Here is a 26,909-nt window from a genome sequence, read left to right on the forward strand (position 1 = left end):
ACACTGTGCATGAAAAATCTTGATGAACTATACATACACTGAAATCTCATCCTCTCCAGCTCATGACACAGGTTTGGTGACGCTACAGGTGGCCGTCAGTAACCAGATCATCTCCAACTCAGTGGTTTTTGAGTACAAGGCCCGCGCTCTTCCTTCACTGCCATCGTCTCAGCATGACTGGCTGTCCCTAGATGGTACGTCTCTCCACTGGTTTACAATAGCTGTGGTTTCCCTCGATCTCAATCTATTTGTATCGTCTCTACTCATTTATTTATTTAGCTAATTCTTCATTTATCTTCCTTTGTGCTCTTCCTGATTGTTATCCCACTGTCTGACTCTGCAAAACTCCCATTGCCTTGTTCATTTGGCCTCATCTTAGCTTTAGACAACTTTCATATGCATGAGCTTTCCCTAGTTTAAACGCAATAGTTCTCAAATACTTATGAAAGTGTGTTAAGATTTATTGCGATCCTTCATTTTTACACACTTGCATAGCAACATATGTATATGTATGTTACTTACAATGGATTATGTAGCAGCATATACATCAATTTAACTCACACCTTGTATGCTTATGTCGTTTTGGCTGCACAGATGTTCACCTCCGGTTAAAATTTTGTTGAGAATAATCTTGTTACATCGTATTAGAATGACAGGATTGAATAGCTACTCTACAAAAGCTATTTAGTTCTTGGAGATAAATGACAGTTGGCTGTTGACTGCATTTTATACTGTATGTCTAGAGATTGTGTGAGTAAGGATCTTCAGAGTTGTCATTTATATTTGGAGAGATGTGGGAAATAACACTGGACAGTAATTCAGTATTTTTATTAAGCAATATATTGTAGTTGAATTCTAATATAAAGACTGAAACACCAATACTCATATGAACTAATCTGAACAAAAATTTATTACAACTTTAGTTAATTGGACTTTTTGTTTTACATAAAGAGATTTTGCAATAGTATTGGTTGTACAATGATGTTGATCATTAGACTTTAATAAATGTGACTTTAAATATCTATTATCTATATTAATATCAGATTGAATATTCTCAGTAATGTAGTGATGATATCATCCGTGCTTGGCTTTGTGGTCTCATGTTCTGGGATATGGACAATAAATGAAGAGTAGTTCAGTGAGAGAAAATGTCATGTCTTACATTGCTTGGATTGTGTGTAGAACAAAATGCAATGACTAATTTGGACATTAATGTTTATTTTTGTTTGCAAATAATATTCAAATTGTTGTGTGTGCCTGCATTACAGTCATTTGTAGATCACATCACAACATTTCTGTGCACCACAATAGATTCTGCAGATCTCCTGCAGATTCCCATTGTTTAAATCCAAGTGGAGCCCGTGAGTGAGAGGCTCTACTGTAGGATCGTTCATGAGTAGGCTGTAATGAGTGCGGTGTGTAAGTCTTTGTTTGTCAGCATACTGTACTTGTGCATGTGTGTGTTGCTGGGGAAGCATTGCTGCACCGCCTGAGCATTGACAGGATAAAGTAGGACACGGTGAAGCACGGGCTCACAGGACAGCTGCATTGCAGACGGCCCTTGAGGGAGTGGGAGTGAGTAATAGAGAGCTGGCGGCTCCAATACGCGGCAGTAGCTACCAGTGGATCCTTCCGCCATTCATACCCTACTGACTCACTGGCCCATTCACAGAACCAGTTAAGGAGGAGCTGGCTGTCTCAGGGAAAACAGCCCACCTTATTACCTTACTTACATTAACCCCTTGACTGCCACGTATAACTGATTCAATCTGATGATAGCGATGCACAGTATTTCTGGATTTGAGCTTGATTTAGCTCTGTTGCTCATACACCATTTGTCTCCTGATACATAATATAGGACCTGGCATTAGCAGGAAATGTGCCAGTCACACACACACTACTACAACCGATTAGTGGCCATCCAGGATCCAGCAGGTGCTTGACCAGCAGCCTCAGGACCACCGTGCAGCGCACAGCGACTGTGGCGCAGAGCGCACATTAAAATTCATGAATGTTAATCTAGAATATTTGATCTCACGGGAAAGGAAGAGTTTGAGTCTGTTTGACATTAAACCATAGCAATCACAGACATTCATAGGAGAGAGAGGGGGAGAGAAGCTCCGGTGTGAGATCTGGAGCATGTAACTTGTTTCAGAAGTAGGGCAGGGTGTAATCACTGGCACATGTAGTCATCGATAATGTGCACAGTCGTGATCACAACAGAGGAAGCGAGGCTCGCTGCACACTTAATGCAGTTATGGCCACTAACCGTTTGGTAGCCCACCTCCAAAGCGCTGTGTGTGTGTTTGTGTGTGTGAAAAGACTCCTCATAAGTGAGTGTACAAAGGGGCGCTGTTTAACCCCTGAGGTCAGTCACCTGATTAACCATCCGGTGCTGACATTTCGTGCCGTATGCGCGCAACAGCGAGTCCGCAGCGGTGTGCTGCACAGCTTTGCGAGATTGTTCTCCCATGGAGGACTCACTGTGCTATGATGTGCTAATGGCACAGCTGCCTGCCTGCCTTGATTTGTCATAATGCAGAGTGGGGGAAGGGGCGCTTTTCTCTGCAGCACTGCAGGTACGGAGCCATGGGCAGGACAGAAATGCTGCCGGAGCTGCACAACGCTCCTCGTCCGCCCCAATAAGTCCCTGAGCTCAGATCCCGCGACCCGAGCCGGCAGAGGTTCGCTGGCAACTGCCAAATGACATAGAGCCTGTTAGTGATCAAGGGAGCGTGTTGACAGTAGTGACTGAGCCTCACGGCACCGGCGTGACCAAACGGCAGAGCGCGTACACACAATGCGGGAGCGGAGGAGTGGGCGTGTTTGGGTATACATGGTAAACTACTGCAAACAAAAGCAGATTTAGTTTCAGACGGCGGCTTGGCTGGAGGAGGGCGACTCCAGCCGCGCGTTGAACGGCTGTGCCGAGCGTCCTCCGCCGCGGGAGAGACCCGTGCGTGCGCGGGGCGCACCGTGAAACCGAATGAACCGGCCGCACGCGTCGAAGCGCGGCGGATCGATTTCACCAGCGGCTGGTGTGATTCATCCTACGGGTCCGATGGGCGACATGGGTGACAGTCAGAGAGAGACCAGGAGCGAGCTTTTCTGAGCGCGACCGCGACGGCAAACGGGAATTTAGGGCGTCTGTTTACCGGCGGCACGTGCGCGCAGCGTCTACGAGTATTTGTCATTTTACTGCAGGCTGGTGTAGCAGCGACTACTAGAAACCCCAGGACAGTGTGTGTGTGTGTGTGTGTGTGAGGTGAAACAAGTGGAGAGGAGGAGGGGGGCTATTAGAGGAAGAAGAGTAGAGAGCGCTCTTCCTCTCTCTCTCTCTCTCTCTCTCTCTCTCTCTCTCCTCCCGTCGCTCTCTTCCTTCACTTTGTTCTATTGTTGACGAGTGCTCTGTGGAGATTGAGATTCACTCTACACCAAGGATTTATGTAGACACATATAGATCCATTTTTCTCCAGTTGTTTTTCTTCGCGGTGTAAGACCATGCTCTAGACCTGACCGCCAGACAGCGCGGGCAAAACTGCAGTTTGAGTGAAATGCAGCTTTGGTTGGACTTCTTTGGGTCAGGATGCCAGTGAATGACATCTGCATTCCCTAAAAGACAAGAGAGGGTATTTTTTTTTTTGGCTTTGAGGTGGACTCTCTCTCTCTCACACACACTCTCTCTACCAATGGAAAATAAAATAGAAGGTTAGAAGTGTTCAGTTCAACCTATGGCTGTAGTGCTGTGCTGTGTTTGTGTTGCCTTCTTCTTCTTCTTCTTCTTCTCCTTTTCTATCCATCTTCTGTGCGTTTCTCGTGTGTGCCACAACAAGTTGAAGTTTCCTCTCCGTGCTAAGTTGTTGTGTTTTAATGCAGTCCTGCTGTGTCTGTGCTGGGGAATGGGCTCTGTTTCATCCACACGCGTCTTCAAGTGTTTGCTGTGACTCTGCCTCATTGCAGAGCACCGGAGAGTTGACGTTCATAGTAGCCAACTCCTGACTCACGACTAGTGCTTGGGCTTACAAGAGTCTACTCGAGACTCCTTCAGAGACAAATTATATATATATATATATATATATATATATATATATATATATATATATATAGGCCTTTTGCATTTCCTGAGATTTTGAAGAGACATGGAATTAGACTTCTAGCTCTGCTGCACATGTTTTCCAAGTGTCTGCTCATGCATTCCCAGGATCCATGTCTGTTTTCGACTGTTTGCTCTGCTGAACTCTGTGTTCACTGTGTCTTTCTATCGTGAGCTGCACTTTCACGTGTTTAGGGAAGTACGGTAGCTGCTCTGTTCTAGCGCATTGGAGAGGGCTGTCGCATCCCTGAGTGCTGCTCAGGTTATCGGGGCCAGCGTGTCCTCGGTGAAATCTATTTGTGCTGTTGTTTCGTGGTTCGTGTTGCATTCGCTGCTGCTCTTTGTTGGACAGGAGGAACTTCTTAAACAATCAAAATGTGACCAAATAAAAACTACACGCTGCTACAGTAGTCTGCTGCGGGTGCTACAGCTGAGCGTTTCAGCACCAACGATCCGTGGACAGCGACTTAAACCCGTTTAGTCCTCTAACTTTGGTAAATCTCTGTTTAAGAGCTTCACACAAGGCTGATAGTGAGGCAGCTGCACATATACATTTATCTACCTGTTGCTCATCTGTGAAGTACAACGGGATGCACTGCCCACATTGCAGCCTCCTAGAACAACAGAGAAAGACACACCAGACCAGAAGTTGTGAAGGCTTTAGATCTATATGTTTTTTAAAAAGCTGGACAAATCAGCACACTGCTTTTGTTGTGCATAGGTGTAATGCATATCCATTTAATGTAGTAATACCCAGCTAAAGTGTGGCAACGTTAAGTAATGTAACATGGACAGTCTGAACCCTGGCTTAACTGCACAAAGCATGTTAGCAACACAGTAGCACTTCCAGTTGTGTAGTTGCTGAAGAAGCAGCATGAGCATCAATATCAAAGTTCAGAATATGACAAGAATTAAACAATCGTTTAATCCCCTTTGCCATGGGAGACTTAATTATAACGCCCAACTGAACAGTGTATAGATATGCTGCATGTGGGTGTGTGAATTTGCATCTGTATGTTAGTCTATGTCAGCCTATCTCTGTCTTATTGATAGTGAAATCTTAGTAATATCATTATATTATGCTATAACAGATGCTGTATACTAACATGATCAAGAATAAATCCAGTGTTATAATGTAGCCAGGAGCAATACCATGAGTAGTAGTTCTGGTAATGGCAGCAGTGGCAGAGGAATGCTTCCACCTGGAGGTAATGGATCAGACCAGACTAGAGGGACAAACAGTCATTTGGAGAGAGCACATCATTTCTGGCTGTTTATGTGACCCAGCTCCTTCATACTTTGAAATTACCTCAATCAAGACCCACTAAATGTTATTGACTTGTATCAGAGTTTTTTCAAAATGTTCTTTTTTCAGTCACAGCAGTGGGTCTTCATTTCTGTAACCTTAGAATTCATCATTTTCAATCAGTCAATTTAAGTCTAAGTTATACAGTAGCTGGTAGACATACAGACACCTTGTCTATTTAATGCAATCCAATATAATAGATTCTGCCTTTATGGTGCTCTCAAAGAGCATTAGGTTGCATAATGTTATGCATCAGTCAAAATATATCAGTGCTGTGATATAAGCATTTTGCTGCTCACCTCTGCAAGACCAAGCCTGCTCATAAAGCACAGGGGCATGTGCTTTTCTGAATTCTTAGCTAATTGTGTTTTATATTAGTAACTATAATCCAGGGGAAGTGCCTATTTTATGTTCTGTCGTAAGGGTCAGTCTGCTAATGTTCTTATCATACACAGGTTCAGTCCCTGTTAAGGCTGTGCACGTGTGTGCCTCTCAGTTGTCATAGGGCTAACTTAAAGGATGGGCTAATATACATACAAACTGAGCATTTGTCACATTCAGATGACTCTAACTTTCAAGTCTCTGTTATTTTTTCTTGTCTTTTCCAAGTTCTGCTGTAATGTGCTGTAGCTAAAATTCCATTAACGGCAAAAGCCTGAAATGTGATTTTAAGTATCATCTTAACAATGATTTTCGAGGGGGAAAAAATAGAGAACAGGCTGAGAATCCTGTGAATGCATTTAGTCTAACTGTGTTGTCTTACTATTAATGGAAAGCTTTGGAGACATCCTGTCCCTTGGGCTGTGGTGTTTTATATCAAATTGATTCATCTTTTAAATTATTTCTCCACTCGACTCTCATTTTCACTACAGCCTGCAGCTCATGTGTCTAGCAGTATATAATTGTTTATTCAAATAGGAGGCTAATGATATGTTCTCGTCAATGTATCAGCTGATTACACATTTGGAAAAACATCGAACATCCCTACTATCCAAGACAAAAAGCCAATATTGTATCACTCTATTAGTAGGATAGGGGTTGGCAGTAAATCCCTGTGGTGGGCACTCTTGGCATTTTACCCTCAACATGACACAATGCATCTATTCAGTGTTCAGACTGTTCTGAAATTGACCTGTGAAGCTGGACAGATGCCAGCAGGTGAAGAGGCTCCTTCATGTATAAGTAGAATCCAAGCCCTGTGACCTTTGTTTACACTTTTTGCACTTATGGTTATGGTATACGGTAGAAAGTAAATGATTTAATTGTGGAAGTGGAAACAGTTTGGATACAAAGCATCATTTCTCCAAATATTACATTTTTAACTTGTTTTTAGTCTCTAGATGCCAAAAATGTTCATATTAAAGCAGATAGTTTTGTGTGTGAAGGATTTCTGCTGCTGTGTACTGTTTGTAAATGGTTGTAATATAGTGAAAATGATGATTTCTGACAAAACTTTTAGATTAAGTGACAGGGCATGCAGTCATGGTCAACCAGAGTCAGAGAGAAAAAACAGCAAGCATTTTACAGCACTTAAATGACCAAAAAGAGCAAAACTACAGTACTTTCTTATGATTCTGGCCTGGTCCTATTATTTGCCTTTCTTGCATTTGCATCTGCATGTTCTCTCTGTGTTTTAGGAGTTTCTTCCAGGTTATTCAGTTTCTGTTCTGTGACAGTTCAAAGACCTACATGTTAAGTGCACTGGAAACTCTAAATTACCTCTAGGTGTGAATGTGAATGCATTTGTCAGTGTGTGTGTGTGTGTGTGTGTGTGTGTGTGTGTGTGTGTGTGTGTGTGTGTGTGTGTGTGTGTGTGTGTGTGTTAGCCTTGTGATGGATTGACAACCCCACCCCCTGCAACACTGAACAGGATAAGCAGTACAGCAGATGGATAGATGGCATCCTCATACTGTATTAGACTGAATGCTACAACATTGCAATAGAAAGATATACTGTATAACTATTTGAACAATTTCAAGTTTCTATTATCACTCTGAAAACAAGAATAAAAAGAAACAAACATAGTAATAGACAAAGCAAAACCATGACCAGTTATTATGCCATGTCACTAAAAGTCAGCTGTTGATCACAATAACCATGTGTTCTAGCTGTGGGGGCTGCTGGCAGATGGCCTGGCCCCCTTTTCTCCCACTTCATGGTCACAAATACCAGCCCCTGTCAGTCAGCTCACACAGAGACCCAGAGAAAGCCCGGGCTCTGTTCTTTCTACTACTACATGTGAGAAGTTGACTGGCTGCAGAGAGATAATTAGGTGCAGCGGTAAACGTGATTGGCATGAACACAACCAGAGGTTCAGAAGTGGGGATTAAAGATGTCCTCCTAGACTCTGTCAGAAGTTCACCATGTGGGTAAGCAGCATATAATCCAGCGTCCTGACTGCTGTGTTGTTATTCTTTCCAAAACCTCTCATGTACTTGAACTCAATATTTGACTGGTCCAAGAGTCAAAATAAAGGTGTTTAAGTGTCTGCAGAAGTGCCCATGTTTCTAAGATAATGGGGATCCATTAATAGCCCTCATCTTCACATTTCTGAGTAGGGACAGACAAGTTGCCCTTCACTGCCTGCTGACCTGAACCAATTACTGAATTCTTCTTTATGACCAAGTCTGCCTTGGTGTCCTCTTCTGTTTATCTCCTTACCCTCCTTCTTTCTTCCCTTCTGCTTCGCCTCTCGTCTCACTTCACCCTCGTCCTGCGTTTACCTGGAATCTCTCCTGCTGTCTTCATTTTCCTCCCTTCAATCTGTTCTCACTCCCACTGTGCCCCACTGTGTGTCAATAAACAGCCCTCTCCTTCTTTCCCCGTATCCATCTGTATATCAACCTGTCTCATGAGGAGCTGCTGCCATGTCCCAGGCAGGAGACAGATTACATGGGGCGGGGCTGTGACTCATGTAGATTGAAACCCACTGCACATCTTACAGGTCCTCTGCCCTCTGATTCTCTCATTGGACAGCCATGCCCTTTGAGAGGAGGCAATAAGAAGCAATAGCAGAGCCATTGTGACACATGACAGTCAGCACAAGCTAATGAACAGCACTGATTCTAAAGGGACCAGACAGCAGTTTTATCACGCAGACAGTGTGTTACAGTACTATGCAGAAGTGATTTACAACAGTAGGCTTCCCCGTCAGCGCCCAGATTTTAATTTATGTTACAACACTAGGACAAGCCAGTGTCTGGTGTGACAAACGTAGTCACTTAGTATGATGAGCTTCAGTCTCATGGCAAGTGGCAAAGTTAGGTTATCACTCACGAAAGTTCAAGACTGTTAAGTCCCAGAATGTTAACGTATTTGCGTTCTTTGTGCACGTTCACTATTCTCTATTAAAACGCCTGAAGTGTGGTATTTTCCTATTAACTTCAGGCTCCTGCTCTAGAGGTTTGAGTTTTTTCTCCTACTTCTATTGAGAGACAAGTTATTTAGCAACACATTCACTCTAATTTTAAAAGACATTGTAGTTGTTATGTAAGAGGCTGTATAGGAAAAATCTCACACAGCTGTTTTCATTAAAACAACAGTGAACACTTCTCAGGATAACCCGCACCAGGGTTGAGTTCAGGCAGATTGAAGTGTGAGAGAATTGATGGAGCATTAAAATCAGTTTAAAGAAAAGGGGTGCCTGCTCCTTTTGTATGTTTCATAACCAGTTTGCATGAGGAAAGTTTGCAAGCAGGGACAGTCCTGCTGGGGAATACAGCAAAGAAAACCGGGGTACATAAACTTCTATGTTTAAGACAGTTCTAAGTTTACACTTAAGTTGATTAATCACCTTTCATTCTAGTGTTCTAAAAATAAATAGTGGTGGTCTGCCTCATTTTTGCTCACAGCTGCTTTTTTAAAATAGCATGTCACAGTCTGCCCTAAATGTGTGAGAGTCACCACGTCTGCTGCCACACACCGTCACAAGGGAGTAAACCGGAGAGTGGGAGGGCGTTAACGTCGTCACCGTGTTGTTACAGTTCTGGTTGGCTGCTCCCCTTCCCTGTCTCCTCCCTCTTCCCTCCCACTTGTCTCTACCCCCATCCTCCCTCTGCAGTGGACGTGCATCGCATTTGGAGCAGCAGGCAGCAGGTGGAGATGACATCATCTGCACTGCAGCACACTGCAGCACTGGGTCTGAACAAAGACATGTCAGGCTACTGCTAACTGTCCCTTCACTTTCTCTCTCTCCGTTTCTCTGAGTACATCTCTCCCCACATGTCAGCCAAAGGGAGAGGAAGAGCACAACCTTGTACCAGGGCAGGTTTGTCATGTTGTGACCTGGGTCCTCCCCCCCCCCCAGTCACAAGTGCTTAGCCTCAAACAGGATCTCAACTCCTCACCTCACCTGTCTCCACAGGTCCTGCTGTGGATAGCTGAAGATGGAAGCTACCTAGGAAGAAGCAATGCTTTTTTTTTTCCAGGCAGCATTCCTGCTGGATATGAGAGTGATCTGTTGATCTGACAGCATGTTCACTTATACTGTACATTATACAGCACAGGCAGCTTGAAGGCAGAGGCCTCAATATTGTCCTTGAGGTTCATTATTCACAGTGCAGCATGTGTCACTGAGAGCAGTAATTTACCAGCTAGTGGCATTATGTTTTTCTATTCAGTGATAGTAGTTACTTGACCTCTTTTACAGTGGCTTACAGGAGGTCTGACTGTGACATTCACTCTCCACTGAGCCCTAAGCCATGACTGCCAAGGTACCATATAATGTAAATGTCACCAGGTCATGCTGTGAAGCCTCCCCGCTTAGAGTCATTAGATCCCTATCTACAGCGTCACCAGTGAGAAAGGAGAGTAGGCCAAGTACACGAAAGCACAGCGAAGAAGATTTATAGAGTCTATTTTTTCATTGTTTGCCTTTCTCTTGCCATTTTTGCTGGTGAACTGAGTCCTTCTCCTCCCCTTCATCAATAAGCCAATAGCACGCAGGCAGACCATACACACACAGCCATGTTCCTGTCGCCTAGTTACCGCTCGGCAGCAGGTTGCCACAGAAACGGCCTCATAGTGGCTAAATGGGGAATGCTAATGCAGTCTTCTATACTCCCTGCTGCAGTGGACTCTCTGTGCCCATCCCATCCCACTGTCGGTACACAGCTTACTTTGTATGTGTGTGTGAGCGCACGCACGCACACTCGTACAAGTGTGTCTTTGTGTGCGGGTTGTGTTCGCCGGGGGGGTTTCCTAAATGTCCCAGTGAGCTGTGTCCCATAATCATACATAATCATATTGCAACAAGTGTAAATTGCAGTGTTTAAAAGTGAGATATTACTTACTCAAATGCATTTTGAACCTGCCCTGAACGCAGGCTGCTTTTTTTTTTGCAGTTACACCCTGTTTATTATGTGTATAGTTTCAATTAAAATATGTTTGTAAGTCTTTGCTCTGCCCTGTCCTCCCTTAGGTCTTGAATTATGCAGCTTGTTCTATATTTCTGACATAGAAAATAGCTTTTCCTGTTGCGAGGCTGAAAACCTGAGCAGGGACAACGCACAGAACTACTCAGACTGACAACGTACAAAGCAGCGGTGGCCTCCTAAGCAGCATTTAAACACTCCTATGTACCTTTCGTCTTATGCACTTCCTTCCATCTTGATGTATAGAAAGGCTGGGTTTTCAAGGACTCTGGATAAAAGTTGTGATTGATTCAGTGCTGTCAGCATTGTGATCCTCATACCATATAGGCTCGTGGATCAGAGTTTGGCTGGGACTCCTTGCCCTTAATAGGCTGTACTTAATCAGCTGGAGAGGGCCTTCAGCTGCACACTCTCCTAGAGCGTGTCCAAATGCCGCGTGAAAGGGTGGACACATTTAACATGCCCCCACTTATTGGCCAATCATTCAACCTGAGCTGCATTTGAGTGGTGCAGGAGTTTAGTGATGGGAGGCATTAGCAGATGATTGATGGGCTTTAAAGGTTATTTTAGTAAAGCTAATTGTTTTGATAAAATTAATGATTAATGCTGTTCTTTTCATGCACATTCTGAGGCCATTTATAATGGTTAAAAGGATTTTGTGTATTAAAACTGAAAAATAGGAAATGAATTTGCCATCAGCTTTGCAGAGACTCTTTGGTGCAACTTGCGGTGCATACTGTGGAATCATTTGTCTTGTCAGGACACAGGGTTGTTTGTGCCAGTAAGAGCAAAGACAAAACTTTTTGTTTTTGCACCCTGGATGGTGCTGACATATTCTTTTTCTGTGTCCCACTGTTTAACCAGATAACCAGTTCAGAATGTCTATCCTGGAGCGCTTGGAGCAGATGGAGAGGAGGATGGCAGAGATGGCCAGCCACCAGCAGTCGAGCAGTGCAGGGAGTGGCGGAGCTGGGGGAGGAACAGGGGGGACAGGGGGAGGAGGGGGAGGAGGAGGAGGAGGAGGTGGTGGTGGAGGCAACAACAGCCAGTCACAGGTAGAACATCACATCACGCGCCTCTCATGACAATCATTATACAGAGCAAGCATACTGTGTTATTGATTAAGTAATGAGTATTAAATGAGTTTCATGTTGTTGAAGAAAAATAGAATGGTCAATAACAACCTTTGTGTTTGTGTATGTGAGTGTGTATCTGGCCAGACGCAAGCGAGCAGCTCCTTCGAGAGCCGTGTTGTGGTGGTCTGTGAGAAGATGATGAGCAGAGCTTGCTGGGCCAAGTCCAAACATTTAATCCACTCCAAGACCTTCAGAGGCATGACACTTCTTCACCTGGCTGCAGGCCAGGGCTACGCCACACTCATCCAGACACTCATCAAGTGGCGGTGAGAGCAAAACACTCTAGACACTGTATAATGGTACTACTGTAATCGGTGTGACCCACACTAAATAGCTGATTGTTTTTTTTCTTCCATCTAGCACTAAACATGCTGATAGTATTGATTTGGAGTTAGAAGTGGACCCTCTCAACGTGGATCACTTCTCCTGCACACCTCTGGTAAGTGAGTTAGTTCACATCTTTGACCATGAATAAATAAACTCCTAGTTTGTGTGATCTGAGGTGAATGTAATTTGAAATGAGTGTAATCAGAGTAACCCCCCCATCTGTTTTCCATCCAGATGTGGGCATGTGCTCTGGGGCACCTGGAGGCAGCAGTGGTTCTGTATAAATGGGACAGACGTGCCCTGGCTATCCCAGATTCTCTGGGTCGCTTGCCCCTATCAATTGCCCGCTCTCGTGGCCATACCAAGTTGGCTGAATGTCTGGAGCAGCTACAGAGAGAAGAGCAGCAGCCACCAGCCCCTCTACCGGCCACCACGCGCATGTCTTTCTCCCCAGCACCCGACGCCCCCACTACAGACAGCTGGATGGTCAACTGGGCAAACGACACCGTAGTAGCACCCAGTGGAAAGAAAGGAGGTCCAGCTGTGACTACAACCACATCCAGCACCACCAGCCTCAATCCAGGTCAGTAGAGTTCTCCTACACTTGGAAGAAAATCTCACTGAATTTTCTATGACAAACAAAGACTTTGTTACTATATTGTGCAGGTAATTTTTATATGTTCTGTGTTTTGCAGACTTGAGAAGGCCTAGATCAGAGCCCTCCAACTACTACAGCAGCGAGGGCCAAAGAGACCTTCCACTGGCTAAGAAGCATAAACCCAATCCAGAACTGTTTCAGACTCGGCCTGACAAGGCTATGTCTGTTCCTCTGAGCCTTGAGCAGCAACAGCTCCACAAATTGTCTTCTAGCCCCAAGAGCCTGTCTTCTGAGGGCCTGAGCTCAGACAAAGGCTTGTCTACAGGAGGCAGCACGGGGACAGCCAGGTGGACCTCTACTGAGAGCTACTCCAGCAGTGGCTTGGGGAGGAAGGTGCTGGGAGTCGGTGGAGGCAGCAGCCTTGGGAAGGAGAAATTGATGAACCGGTTACGTCAACGGGAACATCTAGGCATGTTGGTGATGGCAGACAGAGACATGGCTGATGCAGAACTGCTATCCTATCGGGAGGATCTGGAGAACCAGGACTGTCTTACACAGATGGATGACCTGCAGGTGAGAATCAACTTGATCAGTGTAACGTGTAGAACATGGCACCAGAAAAACCTTTACCTTTTGTTAATGTAAGTAACCCCCATCAGCAGCTTGAACAACCACATGATGCATAAAAGTTTGTGAAAAAAAAACTAAATGTGAATGCTTATATCAGAACATATGTATAGTTAGTAAGCCTTGCATGTAACGCATGTGTGCTGTCAGGTCGACCACGTTTGAATTAGCATGTGTAAAAGCTGCACAGTGACCCCATAATGAAGCATGGCACGCTGAGATTGGATGTAACAGTATCGTGCCACCCCTTTTACATCCACCTTCTGCATTGGGTAGGCGGTATACAGCGGGCCAACCTAGCACTCTGTCGATGACAATCACTGCATAATGAACTCTGTCTATTGATCCAATTCCATGGCCAAGGGATTCTTCCTGCTATCCATTTCAGTCTAACTACTCCTCCAAAAGATGAAGTGCTGGATTAGTCATTTTAGCTTCCAACAGTATTATTCTCATCATTATTATTCTCTCCACTGACAATCAATTTAGCATTTTAGGTCAATGTCTCAGGACCGAACAAACAATTAGAACAGAGCCATATTTGATCTGTCTGACTGGCTGTTTGTCTTATTTCTAGCCACTTGACAGACAAAGAGGGATCATCTAATTTCCATTAACTACATATAACCAAACTAGGGAGTCTCTTAACCTACTGTATGTGAAGTGATAGTGATTGATAAGCTGAGAACTCCACTCATTATTTTTTGTCTCAACAAAACAGGTGAATATGATGACTCTGGCAGAGCATATCATTGAAGCAACGCCAGACAGAATAAAAAGGGAGAACTTCACTGCTGCAGACTCTGTGCCCTTGGACCCATCGGGGGTCAGCAACACCATGAACTGGCTGGCCAACTACCTGGGAGATGTGGAACAGCTGCCGAGCATCATACACTTACGGTAAGGAGCACTGTGGGGTGAGGAATAGCACACGCACATATTGCATAGCCAGCAGACAGAATAATGTAATATGAGCTGTGTAGGAGTATTTTACAGTAAACATATGTAAATAAAGGGGTCTGAATTGAATTTAAGTAAAAATCCTGTCATCTTCTTTTGTCAGGTCTCTTTATAATGAACCCTTGACCCCATCATCCAACCCCAACCTCAGTCCTGGGGGGTCGCCACTAAGAGAGGGGCCTCTGGATAGGTCAACGCTCCCATCCCCAGCTGACTGGAGTGAGTTCATCAACGCCTCGAACAGCAAGGTGGAGCGAGACCTGGCCCAGCTGACTCTGTCAGATCCAGAGCAGAGGGAACTGTATGAGGCCGCCCGCCTAGTCCAAACTGCCTTCCGCAAGTACAAGGTACAGGCCCGGTGCTCAGGTGCCAAATGCTGTGTGTGCAGCAGCCCACAGTGACGGGGCTGCACTGAACTGGAGTGATTAGATGGTTTTGCTTTCAGGTTTGGGGGAACTGTTTGTTCCTAGCTGCGGAGCTCTTTGTTCAGAAGAGCTCAGTGTTGTGATGTGGTTCAATAACCATCTTTGTCTGATTCTGTTTCTTTGCTGATATAAACATGACAACATACAGTGAGCAAAGAAATATGTCCCTGTGGTTTCAGCATGGGAAGGCTTGAGCAGAGCATGGCCTTGCTTAGAGGAACGATGCACTATCCCCTGTTTCCCTGCTCCAATTTGACCCGATTTAAGCTTATGCTGTCTCCCTTTCTCTTCATCTCTGTCTTTCTGTCAGTCTCTCAGTTAGGTGTATGGAACCTGTTACTGCCTGTTTTAAGTAGCTCTCCACACACCAGACCTTTTCCCCCTGCCCAATCCCATTCCTCAACTCGCAACATGTGACAAACTGTTTGCTGTTGTTTACCGTGGCTCTGGCTCTCTGTCACTTACCTCCTTCTCCCCACTGCTCACATGTGAGGAGGAGGTCCTGCCCAGCCCTGTGTGGGTGCAACAGAAGACTTGGCAGAGCAACTAATGGCCTTTGTGGCAAAATGTGACCTCTGACCTGTCCTACTTTATTCTTCAACAGGGACGGCCTCTCCGAGAGCAACAGGAAGTAGCTGCTGCAGTTATTCAACGTTGTTACAAGAAATACAAACAGGTAGGCAGCATGAAACATATAAACAGGGCTGAAGTGTTCCTGACATGTCGTTAGGGAGCAGGCATATGCAGTACACAAACTGCAATACTAAACATCATAATGGTCTCCAGTAGAAGGTCTGTTGAGTAATCTCAACCGAGTTTTTATTGCTACTAGAATATGTTAATGCATCATTCACAATCTTTCCTTTCTCCTGTTTGCAAGCTAACATGGATAGTCTTGAAGGTAAACCTTTGTCACTACCAGCAGCTGAATGTATTTCCAGTCTTCAGGTTGTGTTGTTCTACCACTAACAGAGCACTTCTGCAGCATTCGCACACAGCTGAGAATGACGTGCCGCTCTGTTCTTGTTACCAGTATGCACTTTATAAGAAGATGACGCAGGCCGCCATCCTTATCCAGAGTAAGTTCCGCAGCTACCACGAACAGAAAAAGTTCCAGCAGAGCAGGAGGGCCGCTGTGCTCATTCAGCAATACTACCGCAGCTACAAGGAGTTTGGCAGGCTGAAGCCCCATCACCGCGGGGCCGCTGCTGCCCTAGTGCAGCACAAACTGAGGTAGATATTCAACCACGTGAATAAATAACACTCAAAGTCCTGTTAACAATTAATAATAACAGAAGGTGTACCTTTGAATGACAGTATTCTTCTGTCTGGTGTTGTGTAGAGGTAGTCTGCTCACAAAAAGGCAGGATCAGGCTGCGAGGAAGATCATGAGGTTCCTACGTCGCTGCCGTCACAGGTAAACCCAAACACTGACTTATTAACAACACTCACATATTAACATACTATACAGTGTGCACACACACATGCACACACTCTCACATGCACATGAAACCTCATAGGCTAGATCAAACTTTAATTTGAGATTTACTGCCGCAGTTGGTTCATGGTCTAAAAGATTAATATCCCATTGAGCTAATCAGTAAGACACAGTAGAAACTGCCACTAGCTTGTGATGTGTTTGAGCTACTTTTGTTGGCAATAAATGGGTGGTTAGAAATGTCTCCAACACCTAAGCTCCACCTCCCTACCCCTCACTGTATTTGGCCCCCACTTGTCCTCGCCCCCCTTCCCTTCCTTCACAGTGCCTACTCTGTGCTAATAGCTGTCTGGTATTGTTTTGCTGTTTATGCCAAGCCCCTTGATGGACCATAGACTGTTCAAGCGGGTGAGTGCAGTCTCAGCAACTCAGTTCGTGCCTTTCTCTCTCTCTCTCTCTCTCATTCTCTTTCTCTCTCTCTCCCTGTTTATTCTGTACTCCTCCTTCTCACTCCTATCTCCCTCTCTGTCTGTCTCTCTCTTTCTTTTTCTCTCTCTCTCTCTCTTTAATAATACAATTTCCTCCTCCTGAGGTCTCTGCCTTAGCATTCTCTCCCTCCTTCCCTCGCTTTCATTTCTCTTTTGCTCTCTCTCTCTCTCTCTCTCTCTCTCTCTCTGTCTCCCACCCCTCCACCAACCCTACCTCCTTCTCCATCACTGTTGCTTGATGCCTGCTTGCATGAAGGCTGCCGACTGGAGCCACAGGTGGACTGAAGCTCAGATTTAGAGCAAAATCTCAAACTAACAAAATGCTTATGAATGAAAATATCACTGCAACACTTAACAGGCACTTCTCTGACTGTCTTTATCGCTGTCCTTCTCTCCTTGGAAATGACTTTTTGTTCATGATTGGTTATTTTTAATTTCATTTTTGCAACAACAGGAGTGTTTTTCTCAATCATGTTTTATTCTGCTGCATGTCAAGTGGTGACAACTATGGGCCTTGCTCTTTTACCCTTAGGCATGCTAAAGCTGTTTCTCAAGTAGTTGTCTATCTGTCTGACTGGCTGTGTGTCTCGTTTCTAGCCACTCGACAGACTAAGAGTGGGACTTAACCCATCTAATTTCCATTTACTAAAGCTGTGTCAAACTGTTGAATTTAATATGCACACTGGTTAAGCAAAGAAAAACATTAAAAAATACCACACAAAAGATACCCCGGGGTGGGGAAAAGCTTCGGGCATCTTATAACACTCATTCAGACGATTGAGCAGATTGATTATTTCCACAAATCTTTAAGCTCCTTGTTGTTCACCGTCATGTTATGTGTTTTTATTCTTTTTATATCTGCTTAATTCTACCCTTAAGTAGGGTACCCTGCTTTTAGAGCTGGTACAGCCCTCTTTCATGGCACATTAGTGTGTGTTATAGGTTAGGAAGCTGAGAGAATATAGGTCAAATCAAATAAACAAACAATAGTTGTTTTTTTCCCCACTCATTGGGACTATAGCGCAGAGCTGTAATAGATTCATACCTCCGGGGAGTACACCAGCTCGAAATGAGAGGATGCAGCACGCACGTGGTTAGATGCATTTAACTGTGCATCTACACCGTGTGCCTTTCTTCAATATATAAATGATGCAGTATTTACCTTAGAATAACCTGAGCTTCTTGGGCTATACATACACTGCACTCAACACGCTGACACTCCAGATACATCTGCATAAACTCCAGCTTGCTGTGAAGTGCCAAACTATACATTTACAAACATTTGTAATGATCTATGTTCTTGTTTTTTATTCTACTACAAACTCTACTACTGTACTACTTGTACTGTAGTTTGACTAGTGTGTTTTGAAAGACTTATTTGTTCTATATGGGAAAGTGGCCTATACCTTGACTAGTTCAATGATTCATGTTATAAATTACTTGCTAAATAGGTGAGAGGACAGTTCTGTAGTTAAGTCACAGAAGAATCACATTACATTTTGAACAAAAAAGGTGTTTCAGTGTCACTTTGAAATGAGTAACATCAGTAATTGAAATTATAGCTCCCTCAGAAAGTATTAGAATGGCAATGCTACTTCATTTGTTGTTGATGTACGACATCAGTTTATTATCAAAAGTTGAATATGAGAATGTGAATATGAATATTTTAGCCTTGAGGTTTACATGTGTTGTTTAAGAGAAAAAAAAGAAAGTTTAAACCTGAGAAAAGAGGAAAAAGTCAATGTCCTGAAAAAAAAAGGAACCACTCGATTAGTAACTTCACCGACTACCTCCACACAGCAGGGGTGGAGGTACCACCATTCACCATTTAAAAAAAGACTGTGTGCCTTTCTCACTCAAAACTTTGGTGATGTGATTCAGCAGGTGCTATGTTGTATGTTGTTTACCATATCAAAGCATAAATACTATCAAATAGTAAACAGTGTACAACAAAAACAAATGATTCCCGACCCAGTGCTTTTGAAGAGGGCTGTATAATAAATGTAATATCATTAACGTATTGTTTAGGCACATTTAAAATAAATTGCATCTCATGAAAATCTGCATTTATTTTGTCAGGAAAAGGGCGTTTTATCCTAAATAAATGAACATATTAATGACTCTAATTGTGCTCTAATTATTTTTGTCCTGTTCATTTCAAAGTATTTGAAGTTCAGTTCAATCCTGACCAATGTTTCTTTTCACAGACCAGATATAGTTCCTGATGATCTGGACTTACTCATACTGTTCTGATAGTTGTGGTTGCACAGGGTGATACCGTCAGCCCTGCCTGTGTGCTCATAAGCTTGTTTCTCAAGTCATGGATGTCATATTCATCGAGTCTCATCTCTCTCTGTGTTCCAGGGTGAAAGAATTGAAAAAGGCCAGGGAACATGAGACCCGAGGGGAAGAAGAGCCCCCTCGCTATGTGACATCACTCTCCTGACTCCTCTTTTCTTTTTCGTTTGTAACAAAACATTTTACAAGGGAAATGGAAAACAAAACATCAATGCAAGCACTGCAATTGCTACTACTGCAGTGCTACTGGTTCAACTACTACATGTACAACAGCATTTTTTTCACATATCTATTCTTTCCACTGACTTGATTTTGCTCAGAGAGTGGCAACTTCTACAGGATTATAAACTCAAAGGCATGGGGTGGGGGGTGCAGAACATTTGCTTCATGGCATTTTTTGCACTTTTTCATGGATTTGTTTGTTTTGTTTGTTTTGTTTTTTTGATATGAAGAGGTTTTGGACGTTGAAGGAAGTGAACGCAGGACATGTGTGAGGAGGTCTGTCACACACAAGGACCTGAAGAGACGTATATTAAGGCTACTGCAGAAGATCTCAGAGGATGGGAAGACCATGCAGAAACACTCTGGGCTCTTATTGCATTTCATAATTTTTTTAAGTGACCAATCAATTCAACTGCAGAAGGATTTTTTTAACCAAATATATTGGCATCCTACACACCCACTTCTGTCCACCGCCGTAGATGATATGATATTCAAATTTAGCTCAACAATTCCTCTTGTCCCACTGTGCTCTACTCCACCAGTCTGCCCACATGGGTGGAGCTACACTGAATGTAGTCTGGGGCTTAACCATGCAGATGCAGACGCAGGATAAAATATTTCCATTTTGCCATTTCTTAAAAGAAAAAACCCTATGCTTTATCGTATATATTGTCACTTTATTACTTGAATTTGTTCCATACTGTCTAATGTATTTGTTCCATCATGTCTAATGTATTGGTGACCTGTATCTTCAGACTCTATGTTGTTGAATCCTACCAAGAAAAAATGCATGACTTCTTGGCAAGAAAAGTCTTTGCTTGTATGCTTATGATCTAGTCTTTCAGCCTATCCTCTGATTTTTATCTTTTTTTTATCTTTTTTTTTTTGTTGTTGTTGTTGTTGTTGCCGTCTCCTCCATAGGTTTTACCTTCTCAGTAGTGAGGCTAACCCTCCTGTTTTGTCCTGTTTCTTTTTGATTTTGTCTCAGTTTGCCTCATTCAATTGATTGCTCCTCTGACACCTAACAAGAGAAAAGAACTTGCCTATTTTGTGTTGTAATGGTTATGGTCATGCAGGTTATAAATGTTCTTTTTAAATTAACTTCAGAGCCTGTGAAGGCTTTTGAGGGGAAGATCACATACATTGCCTTGACGTCTTAGAGATTCTTTGAGAGGTCCCTAAGCTTGTCCCAAAATAGGGGTTTGACAAATCCATATTTTTGACAATTGAGCGATTTCTGTATATAAAGAAGGCTGAAAGTACGTAGGGAAAAAACATTTACCCAAAGGGGATTGTATTTTAGAAATATATTATTTTATTCATTAAAAATGGGTCAAAAACAGGTACGAGACAAAAACAGAATATTTGTATAGTTTTGTTTGAATGCCTAAGAAGTATGGTTGTACTGTTTGTATATAGTGTAAATACCTGGGATAAAAATGAGTTATGTGCATGAAAAGTATGAACAGAGTCAAAAGGTTAAAAAACAACAAAAGCAGTAGTGGCTATGCTCTGTAAAATTAAAACTATTTCACTATTAAGAGTATTTTATTTTATTTTCATCGTTCTTGAGAAGAACATTTTGCTAAAGCATGAAATTATTGCAATATGAAAAAGTACAAAAAATACTGTATTTAGAGTTAGGAGAAGTCTGCAAAATTATCTTAAAACAACTACAGTTATGTTTACATTTAGTTTCTTTTGTTTCTTTTTGGGCTACCAAGAATTTTTTGCCAATGGTGCCAAGGTATGTGAATGCTATACAGCTTAAGAAGAGAATTAAGTTACTTTTTGCAGAACAGATAATCATCAATGAAATACACACTAGCACTAAAGACCATAAAATCACAACTGGCTGAGGATCACTAGAACAATAAGGTACACAGTTTGCATGAGGGAGTCATATTTAAACGGAAAGCATTTAAGTCTGTTATGTCTCCAACATTTCCGCAGATTATTGAAGCATTTGACCATCAGTGGACACACCATAGCGAAGTTTTATTTTTGTTGTCATTGCAAATAGAATGTGATGTGCTACCGAGGTATCTCGTCCGATCTTAAAGATTGTAAATGGCAGCCTTGCCCATGGCGTCCCCTATAAAGCAATCCATGATATTACTCTGTCACTGAAAAAAAAAGATTGAATTCATCTCTGTAAATGTTGCAGCAAGCATTGATTTACCAGTTCTTGGCTGATCCCTGTTTTGTTTTGTTTTGTTTTTATTAACAACTCCTCTATCAAGGCTGCCAGGGTCTTAATAGACCTTGTGTTCACAAACAACAAAGATGTCTAACATGGTAACAAACGTGTAGCATACTGTGTGTGTGTGTATGACTGGATTTCTTTGTCTAGCAGCTGAAAAAAAAAAAAACACAATTGCAAAATGAACTGTTCAGTCAAAGGTGCTAAAACGGCACTTAAGGTTGTCATTCACCTGCAGGGTCAGTGAGCCAAAATGACTGTAGTGTTCCAGTGCCATTTCATAACTATGAGGCATACAATGTGTATTGTATATTGGTTAATGTGGACAAATACTGCAACTTTGATTGGACTGTGTGGACAATTTGATAGAGCATAGACGTGAGCTGCTGGTTTAGAGGTGCCTGTCGGTTGCTGCCTAATTCCTATACTACAATATAGTACTACCAGAACTACCAGAAAGTGTAATGTGTATCCAAGTTATGACGTGTGATTATACAGCCAAGTGCCACTGAAAAACCTTGTTTATTGAAGTGTTGTCATGTTTGTTAAATACTTATTAGGCTAAATAGATTTTTTTTTTCTTTGACTGACAGGTTGGGTTTTATTTGTTTTTCAAGTCACCTGATATGTAAACTTTATTTCCCAAGTGTTTATGTAGAAAGTGCCTATTCATATCTTGGTCACACCAACCCAGTGTCAGAATGCATACGACGCACCCGAGGTTGTTAAAATGAGAGAGAGCATGAGCACATTCAGTGCTGGATCCTCTACATGAACACACACGATCACGACCGCCTCACACTCACCATTGTCTCTGTTCACATCAGTATCAGTACAGTCAGTGCTCCACATAGTCGACATGCTAAGTATTTCTTTTCTTTCACTGCCTTCCTGTTTTCTACTGGAACAGCTTGTTAAAATCACATTTTAGAAACGCCACTACTGGAGTTTGTTGCCTTGCGTTCACCCTCCAGCCTGTGGTTAGAATGCATAGCCAACGTGACGTTGTGGCAAAAGGGAAAAGGATTTCTTATGCTTGCATGGGTAAAATAGTTAACTGGGTGACAGAACTGCACCTAAAGCATGCTTATTTTCCTAGAATCGGTAGTCAGATAGACTTTTTAAAAGACTTACTGTTCTGTAAAATGATGAACGGTGGTTTGACGTGTCGCAGAACTGAGAGACAACGGACATGTGACCAGAGGGCAGACCTACAAATTGAGCCAACGATCAGTACTCAGTAGACGTTTTCGTGGCAAAGCGTGAGCAAAAGCAGGTTTATTTCTGGGCAAGCTCAAACTTTCTAGAGTGTTTCTTTATTTATTATTTGTGATTCATTTAGATTAGATCAGTGTGCTCCCAAATTTAAAAAGGACAAAAGGACAAGGTTGGAGAAACCATATGGACAGTATACTGTATATACCAAGTATTACCTAAGTAACACATGGTACACAGAAAAACACGCACAAGACACTGTGCAGACATGTCAAGGTGTCAGTTTCACTTGTACACTGAGCGGTGAAGGCAGCGTTGCTCTTCTCCAGGCTGAGGGACTGGATCACCTCCCTTCTGTATTTTACTCAGGGTGCCAAAATGGGGAGGAGGAAACAGAGCAGGACACGTGCATTCACATCAGGGGAAGCTTAAAGTGAAGCAGGAAAAGCTTTCAGCAATGCTTTCTGGTGAAGAATCTAGGACAGACAGGTTCACCACGGCAATACTGAAGTCTTTAAAATGAATGAAAATGAAATATAATCAATTTCTTCTCAGTAACGTTGAACATTACAGACACCAGTGGAGCCCTGGAATATAGTCCTGTTATTTATAGCTCATTGAAATAAAAGATTTGACATTCTTTCATAGAAGCCTGTCGGATCATAGTATAATTCTGGCCGGTTCTTTAGGCCTTTAATATCATGTAAGTGAAAAGTGGAGAGGGGATTTAAGATATATAAGATAAGAAGAGTATAATTAGATGAAAAGTTCACCTGCAAATCTTGTTTTTACTGCCATTTACGAGTGGGATGACAGGTTAGCTGACAGGCTCTCTTCTTTAGTGTAGAGTAGTATCACTTTCATGACGTTCTGTGAATTGACCTGGGAATCTGCCTTTCCTCCTCTTCTTTTTCCCCACGCACCCAAACCAGAGAAAGGTAGGCACATCAGGACAACAGAACAGAAACAGTTTTACAACATATTCCACTTGTGGACACTGAGCAATAAAGAACTATTTTGTGGAGACCTATAGACTTAGTGAAGTTTAAAATGATTGGACACATGTAGTCGACTTACTCTTATGCAAATGCCAGTATTGCAAGACAAGCATTCAGTAGTTTATGGACAGCAATTATATGGCACCCTTTACCGAACTGCACGTTTTCATCGATTCCAAACCAAGAAGAAAAAAAAAGGCCCTGCTTTGATAGAAAGTCATGGGTCCTCGACACTTTGCATGTGAACTAGTGTTAGATCTATTTTCCTCTTCTCAATAGCTGTCTTTCTCTCTGTCTTTCCCTGTTATGTGACCCGACCCCTGCCCGTAAAGGTTTCATCTCCTCTCAGTTCTCCTAATGTGTTTTGCTTTTTCCTCCTTTTTCTTCCCTTCTCTTGTTTGTAAGTTTTATTTTTGTAATTGTGCATGTACAAGCGTCACTGACTCGATGGATATGTTTAAAAAAGAAAAAAAAAAAAAAAGATTTCAGCTGCTGAAGCCATGCAAAACGTTTTGAATTGCCCTAAAAATATGGAAGATGTTTTCTGAATGCTTTATATTCTTTCTGCTGTAAAATAATAAAAAAAGGAAAAAATGAAGAAAACTCGAGAACCAAGTTTGCAACGTCTTTTTGTTTCCTCTGTTGCCGATGTGATTCTCACAACACATCTATTTAAATCAAGAAAACACAGAAGAGGCAGTATTTATAATGTCATTTTTTATTTCTCTCTATTTTTATCAACATATAGTGGAGACATTTGTTCACACAGCAGTCAACTTCTTAATAAACGTGTAACTAAATATAATTTAACACAGCATAAAAGTCCCCAAGGAACAGGTCTCATTCATACCTATGGCATTGTTCTGAAAGCATTTCCTGTATGTATGAGAGCACATGCATATGTGCACATACAGTGTATGCATGGATCATGTGTCTTCCATCGTCTGCATCTATGGGTGCGAGGGTTGTGTGTTTTAGTGCAAGCCCTGTCTTTTGTGTGAAGCATCAGCGCCGGTTGTCAGTTTTACACGCAGTACTTCCAGAAGCACTCGTTATTCCCCGTTCTCTTCCTGAACTGCTTTCGGATGCCAAACACACGGCCGAATGGATTCAGGAGACTTTGTTTCTCCAGCAGGACCTGAAAGAAAGTAATAGAGTAGCATTGATAAGCATTTAGCTTGGATAGTGAGCTGTATTGTTTACTGCTCTTTGCTGTTTTAGGGATTATAGAAAACACACCTCTCTTTTCATCCCTCTGGGAAGCAGACCTGTTGTTCTGACACCTGCAGGGGTAGAGTAAAGGTTAAAGAAAAAAGGAGTGGGGAAATAAAGGAGTGCCACTTGCACTTTTATCAAACTTCCTGCTGTCGATCGATACCTGCAACTGTCTGTCACTCCACTGGTGCTGAGTTTAAACCATAGACAGTACGGTCACAGTATGTTAAGTGCTTCACATTTACAGCTGTTAGACTGCTGCTGCACAAGCGCAAGTCAGTACAAGTAATATGTGTGTGTGATGTGCTTCTTACCATCTCTGTTGAACTCCCCAGATAACAGAGTGGAATATCTAAGACCAGCACCATCCTGAGGAGGGAACGTTTGCTCAGAGAGAGACAGATCGTCCAGGCTGCCGACTCCTCTGTCCTCCACTGAAACTGACGACAGCAGAACAATCACACACAGCTGATCATCAGGATGAAATTGTGCTGTATTCAGTGGTGGTGGTGCACACAGAGGTTACTTTGTACCGTGTTATTGTACTTAATAATAATTTGCTTTTTACTTTTAGTTCTTCTCTTTTTAGAGGGAAATATTGTACGTGTAACTTCACTACGTTTATTTGCCAGTTTTAGTTGCAAGTTGCTTTGCAGATGCAGATTCTAAGTAGAAATTATAATCAATGTAAATGTGGTCTGATTTAAAAAAAACATTTATTTGTATTTTATTACATTTATTTTGCCATATCTTTCACTTTTGAAAATGTGGTTGCATTTAACAGCACGTGTGGCCACAGTAAATATTATTAGGTACATCTCTAAATAAATAAAGTTAAACAAATGTTGCAATTTTTTCATTGAAATGCTCAGAAATGCGTATTTTGAAGCTGGTCTCTGTTTGAATCACGTTACTGACATTGAACAAAGCTGCAGAAACATTATTTATAAGACACATGTTGAACACATCTGAGCTTAACTTACTAAAACCATCAAGTTCAACAATGTGTAAAAAGCATTTTCGTTTTTAAATTAATAAATCACTCAGTAGGATTGGTGCACATAGAAATACATTTTTGTGAAGTACTGTAGTGGACTAACTATTTCCACTATTACTTGAGTGATGTGTTTGTGTACTTCTGCCGTCCCTGGTTGTATTTGGATTATTTGAACAGTGAATGGCTGTTTCATTTGATGGCAGAGAAAATTTGTATTAATGGTCCAAGTTCCTGAACTTTGGCAGAACAATCAGTGCTCAACACTGAGACTAGAAAGTAATTACTCCAAGGCCTCAGGACGTGGCTTTCCCGCCATCAATCTTCTGAAATTAAGTTTTATTACTGAAAATGCTAATCAAGGTATTGAATTACTGTGAATAACAGCTATAATTGAGATGTTATGTCCCACTCACCAGGTCCTGGATAGGGCATCTCAGCAGATTCTGTGATGGGGTGGCCCAGCAGTGGCCCAGAGGCCACAAGCAAGAAGGCCCAGGACAGGAGATGGTTACGCTTCATCGCTGTAGGACGCTGTTGTTGGAAGTGCTTCTGATTCTTATAGAGGTCCCCGGGTGGAAAGAAGACTTGTACATGCTCTGTTGGTCCCAACTGTGTTATATATATACTTCCAGCTGTAGGCTAACCTCCTCCCACATGCCAAATGCCAGGCACACACGCACCTTCCCTGGCCACACTCTCATCCCATCTAACTGTGATAAATCAACAGGCCGTCACAGGTGAATTATGGGCTCAATGAAAAGACAAGTGCTGTGGCACATGCTTCAAGGGCACAGTCATTTTTTGCCAGCTCTTCAGCCTGATTGACTGTTTTTACTGACTTTGGAAATGGGATCGAACCAGGTGTTTCAGATGTCACTCTGAATAACATCCCCTAGGGGAGCAGGTGGAGGATGTGGGCAGCAAAATGACTAATGTTTTTTTTATGCTACCGGTTCATTAAACTCTTTTGACTCCTCTTGATTCAAACCCC

At 42.6% G+C, this 26,909-nt stretch overlaps 2 protein-coding genes across 4 annotated transcripts in view; one reads left to right on the forward strand and one right to left on the reverse strand.

Moving 5' to 3' along the window:
* The window catches only part of camta1a (calmodulin binding transcription activator 1a), a 263,949-nt gene extending 241,063 nt beyond the window's left edge, over nt 1-22,886 (forward strand). For 2 of the 3 annotated variants that reach the window (XM_026367142.1, XM_026367144.1), the window contains 14 exons: nt 60-194; nt 11,636-11,826; nt 11,977-12,173; nt 12,268-12,346; nt 12,469-12,817; nt 12,930-13,405; nt 14,181-14,359; nt 14,523-14,766; nt 15,449-15,520; nt 15,725-15,745; nt 15,878-16,077; nt 16,187-16,261; nt 16,660-16,690; nt 19,135-22,886. In XM_026367142.1, the coding sequence (XP_026222927.1) occupies nt 60-194; nt 11,636-11,826; nt 11,977-12,173; nt 12,268-12,346; nt 12,469-12,817; nt 12,930-13,405; nt 14,181-14,359; nt 14,523-14,766; nt 15,449-15,520; nt 15,725-15,745; nt 15,878-16,077; nt 16,187-16,261; nt 16,660-16,690; nt 19,135-19,167 (2,282 nt within the window). In that variant the 3' untranslated portion in view covers nt 19,168-22,886. The remainder of the gene's footprint in view (nt 1-59; nt 195-11,635; nt 11,827-11,976; nt 12,174-12,267; nt 12,347-12,468; nt 12,818-12,929; nt 13,406-14,180; nt 14,360-14,522; nt 14,767-15,448; nt 15,521-15,724; nt 15,746-15,877; nt 16,078-16,186; nt 16,262-16,659; nt 16,691-19,134) is intronic. The other variant, XM_026367143.1, reaches the window with a different exon arrangement.
* Nucleotides 22,887-24,730: 1,844 nt separating this feature from the next.
* On the reverse strand, nt 24,731-26,437 carry LOC113166989 (urotensin-2-like). The gene is made up of 4 exons (XM_026367278.1): nt 26,332-26,437; nt 25,236-25,361; nt 24,946-24,989; nt 24,731-24,844 (listed from the first exon to the last, which is right to left on the reverse strand). Exons 1-4 carry the CDS (start codon nt 26,435-26,437, stop codon nt 24,731-24,733), a joined length of 390 nt encoding a protein of 129 aa, XP_026223063.1.
* Nucleotides 26,438-26,909: the final 472 nt, after the last annotated feature.

Source organism: Anabas testudineus, chromosome 7 (assembly GCF_900324465.2).
Source record: "Anabas testudineus chromosome 7, fAnaTes1.2, whole genome shotgun sequence".
NCBI classification, from domain to species: domain Eukaryota; kingdom Metazoa; phylum Chordata; class Actinopteri; order Anabantiformes; family Anabantidae; genus Anabas; species Anabas testudineus.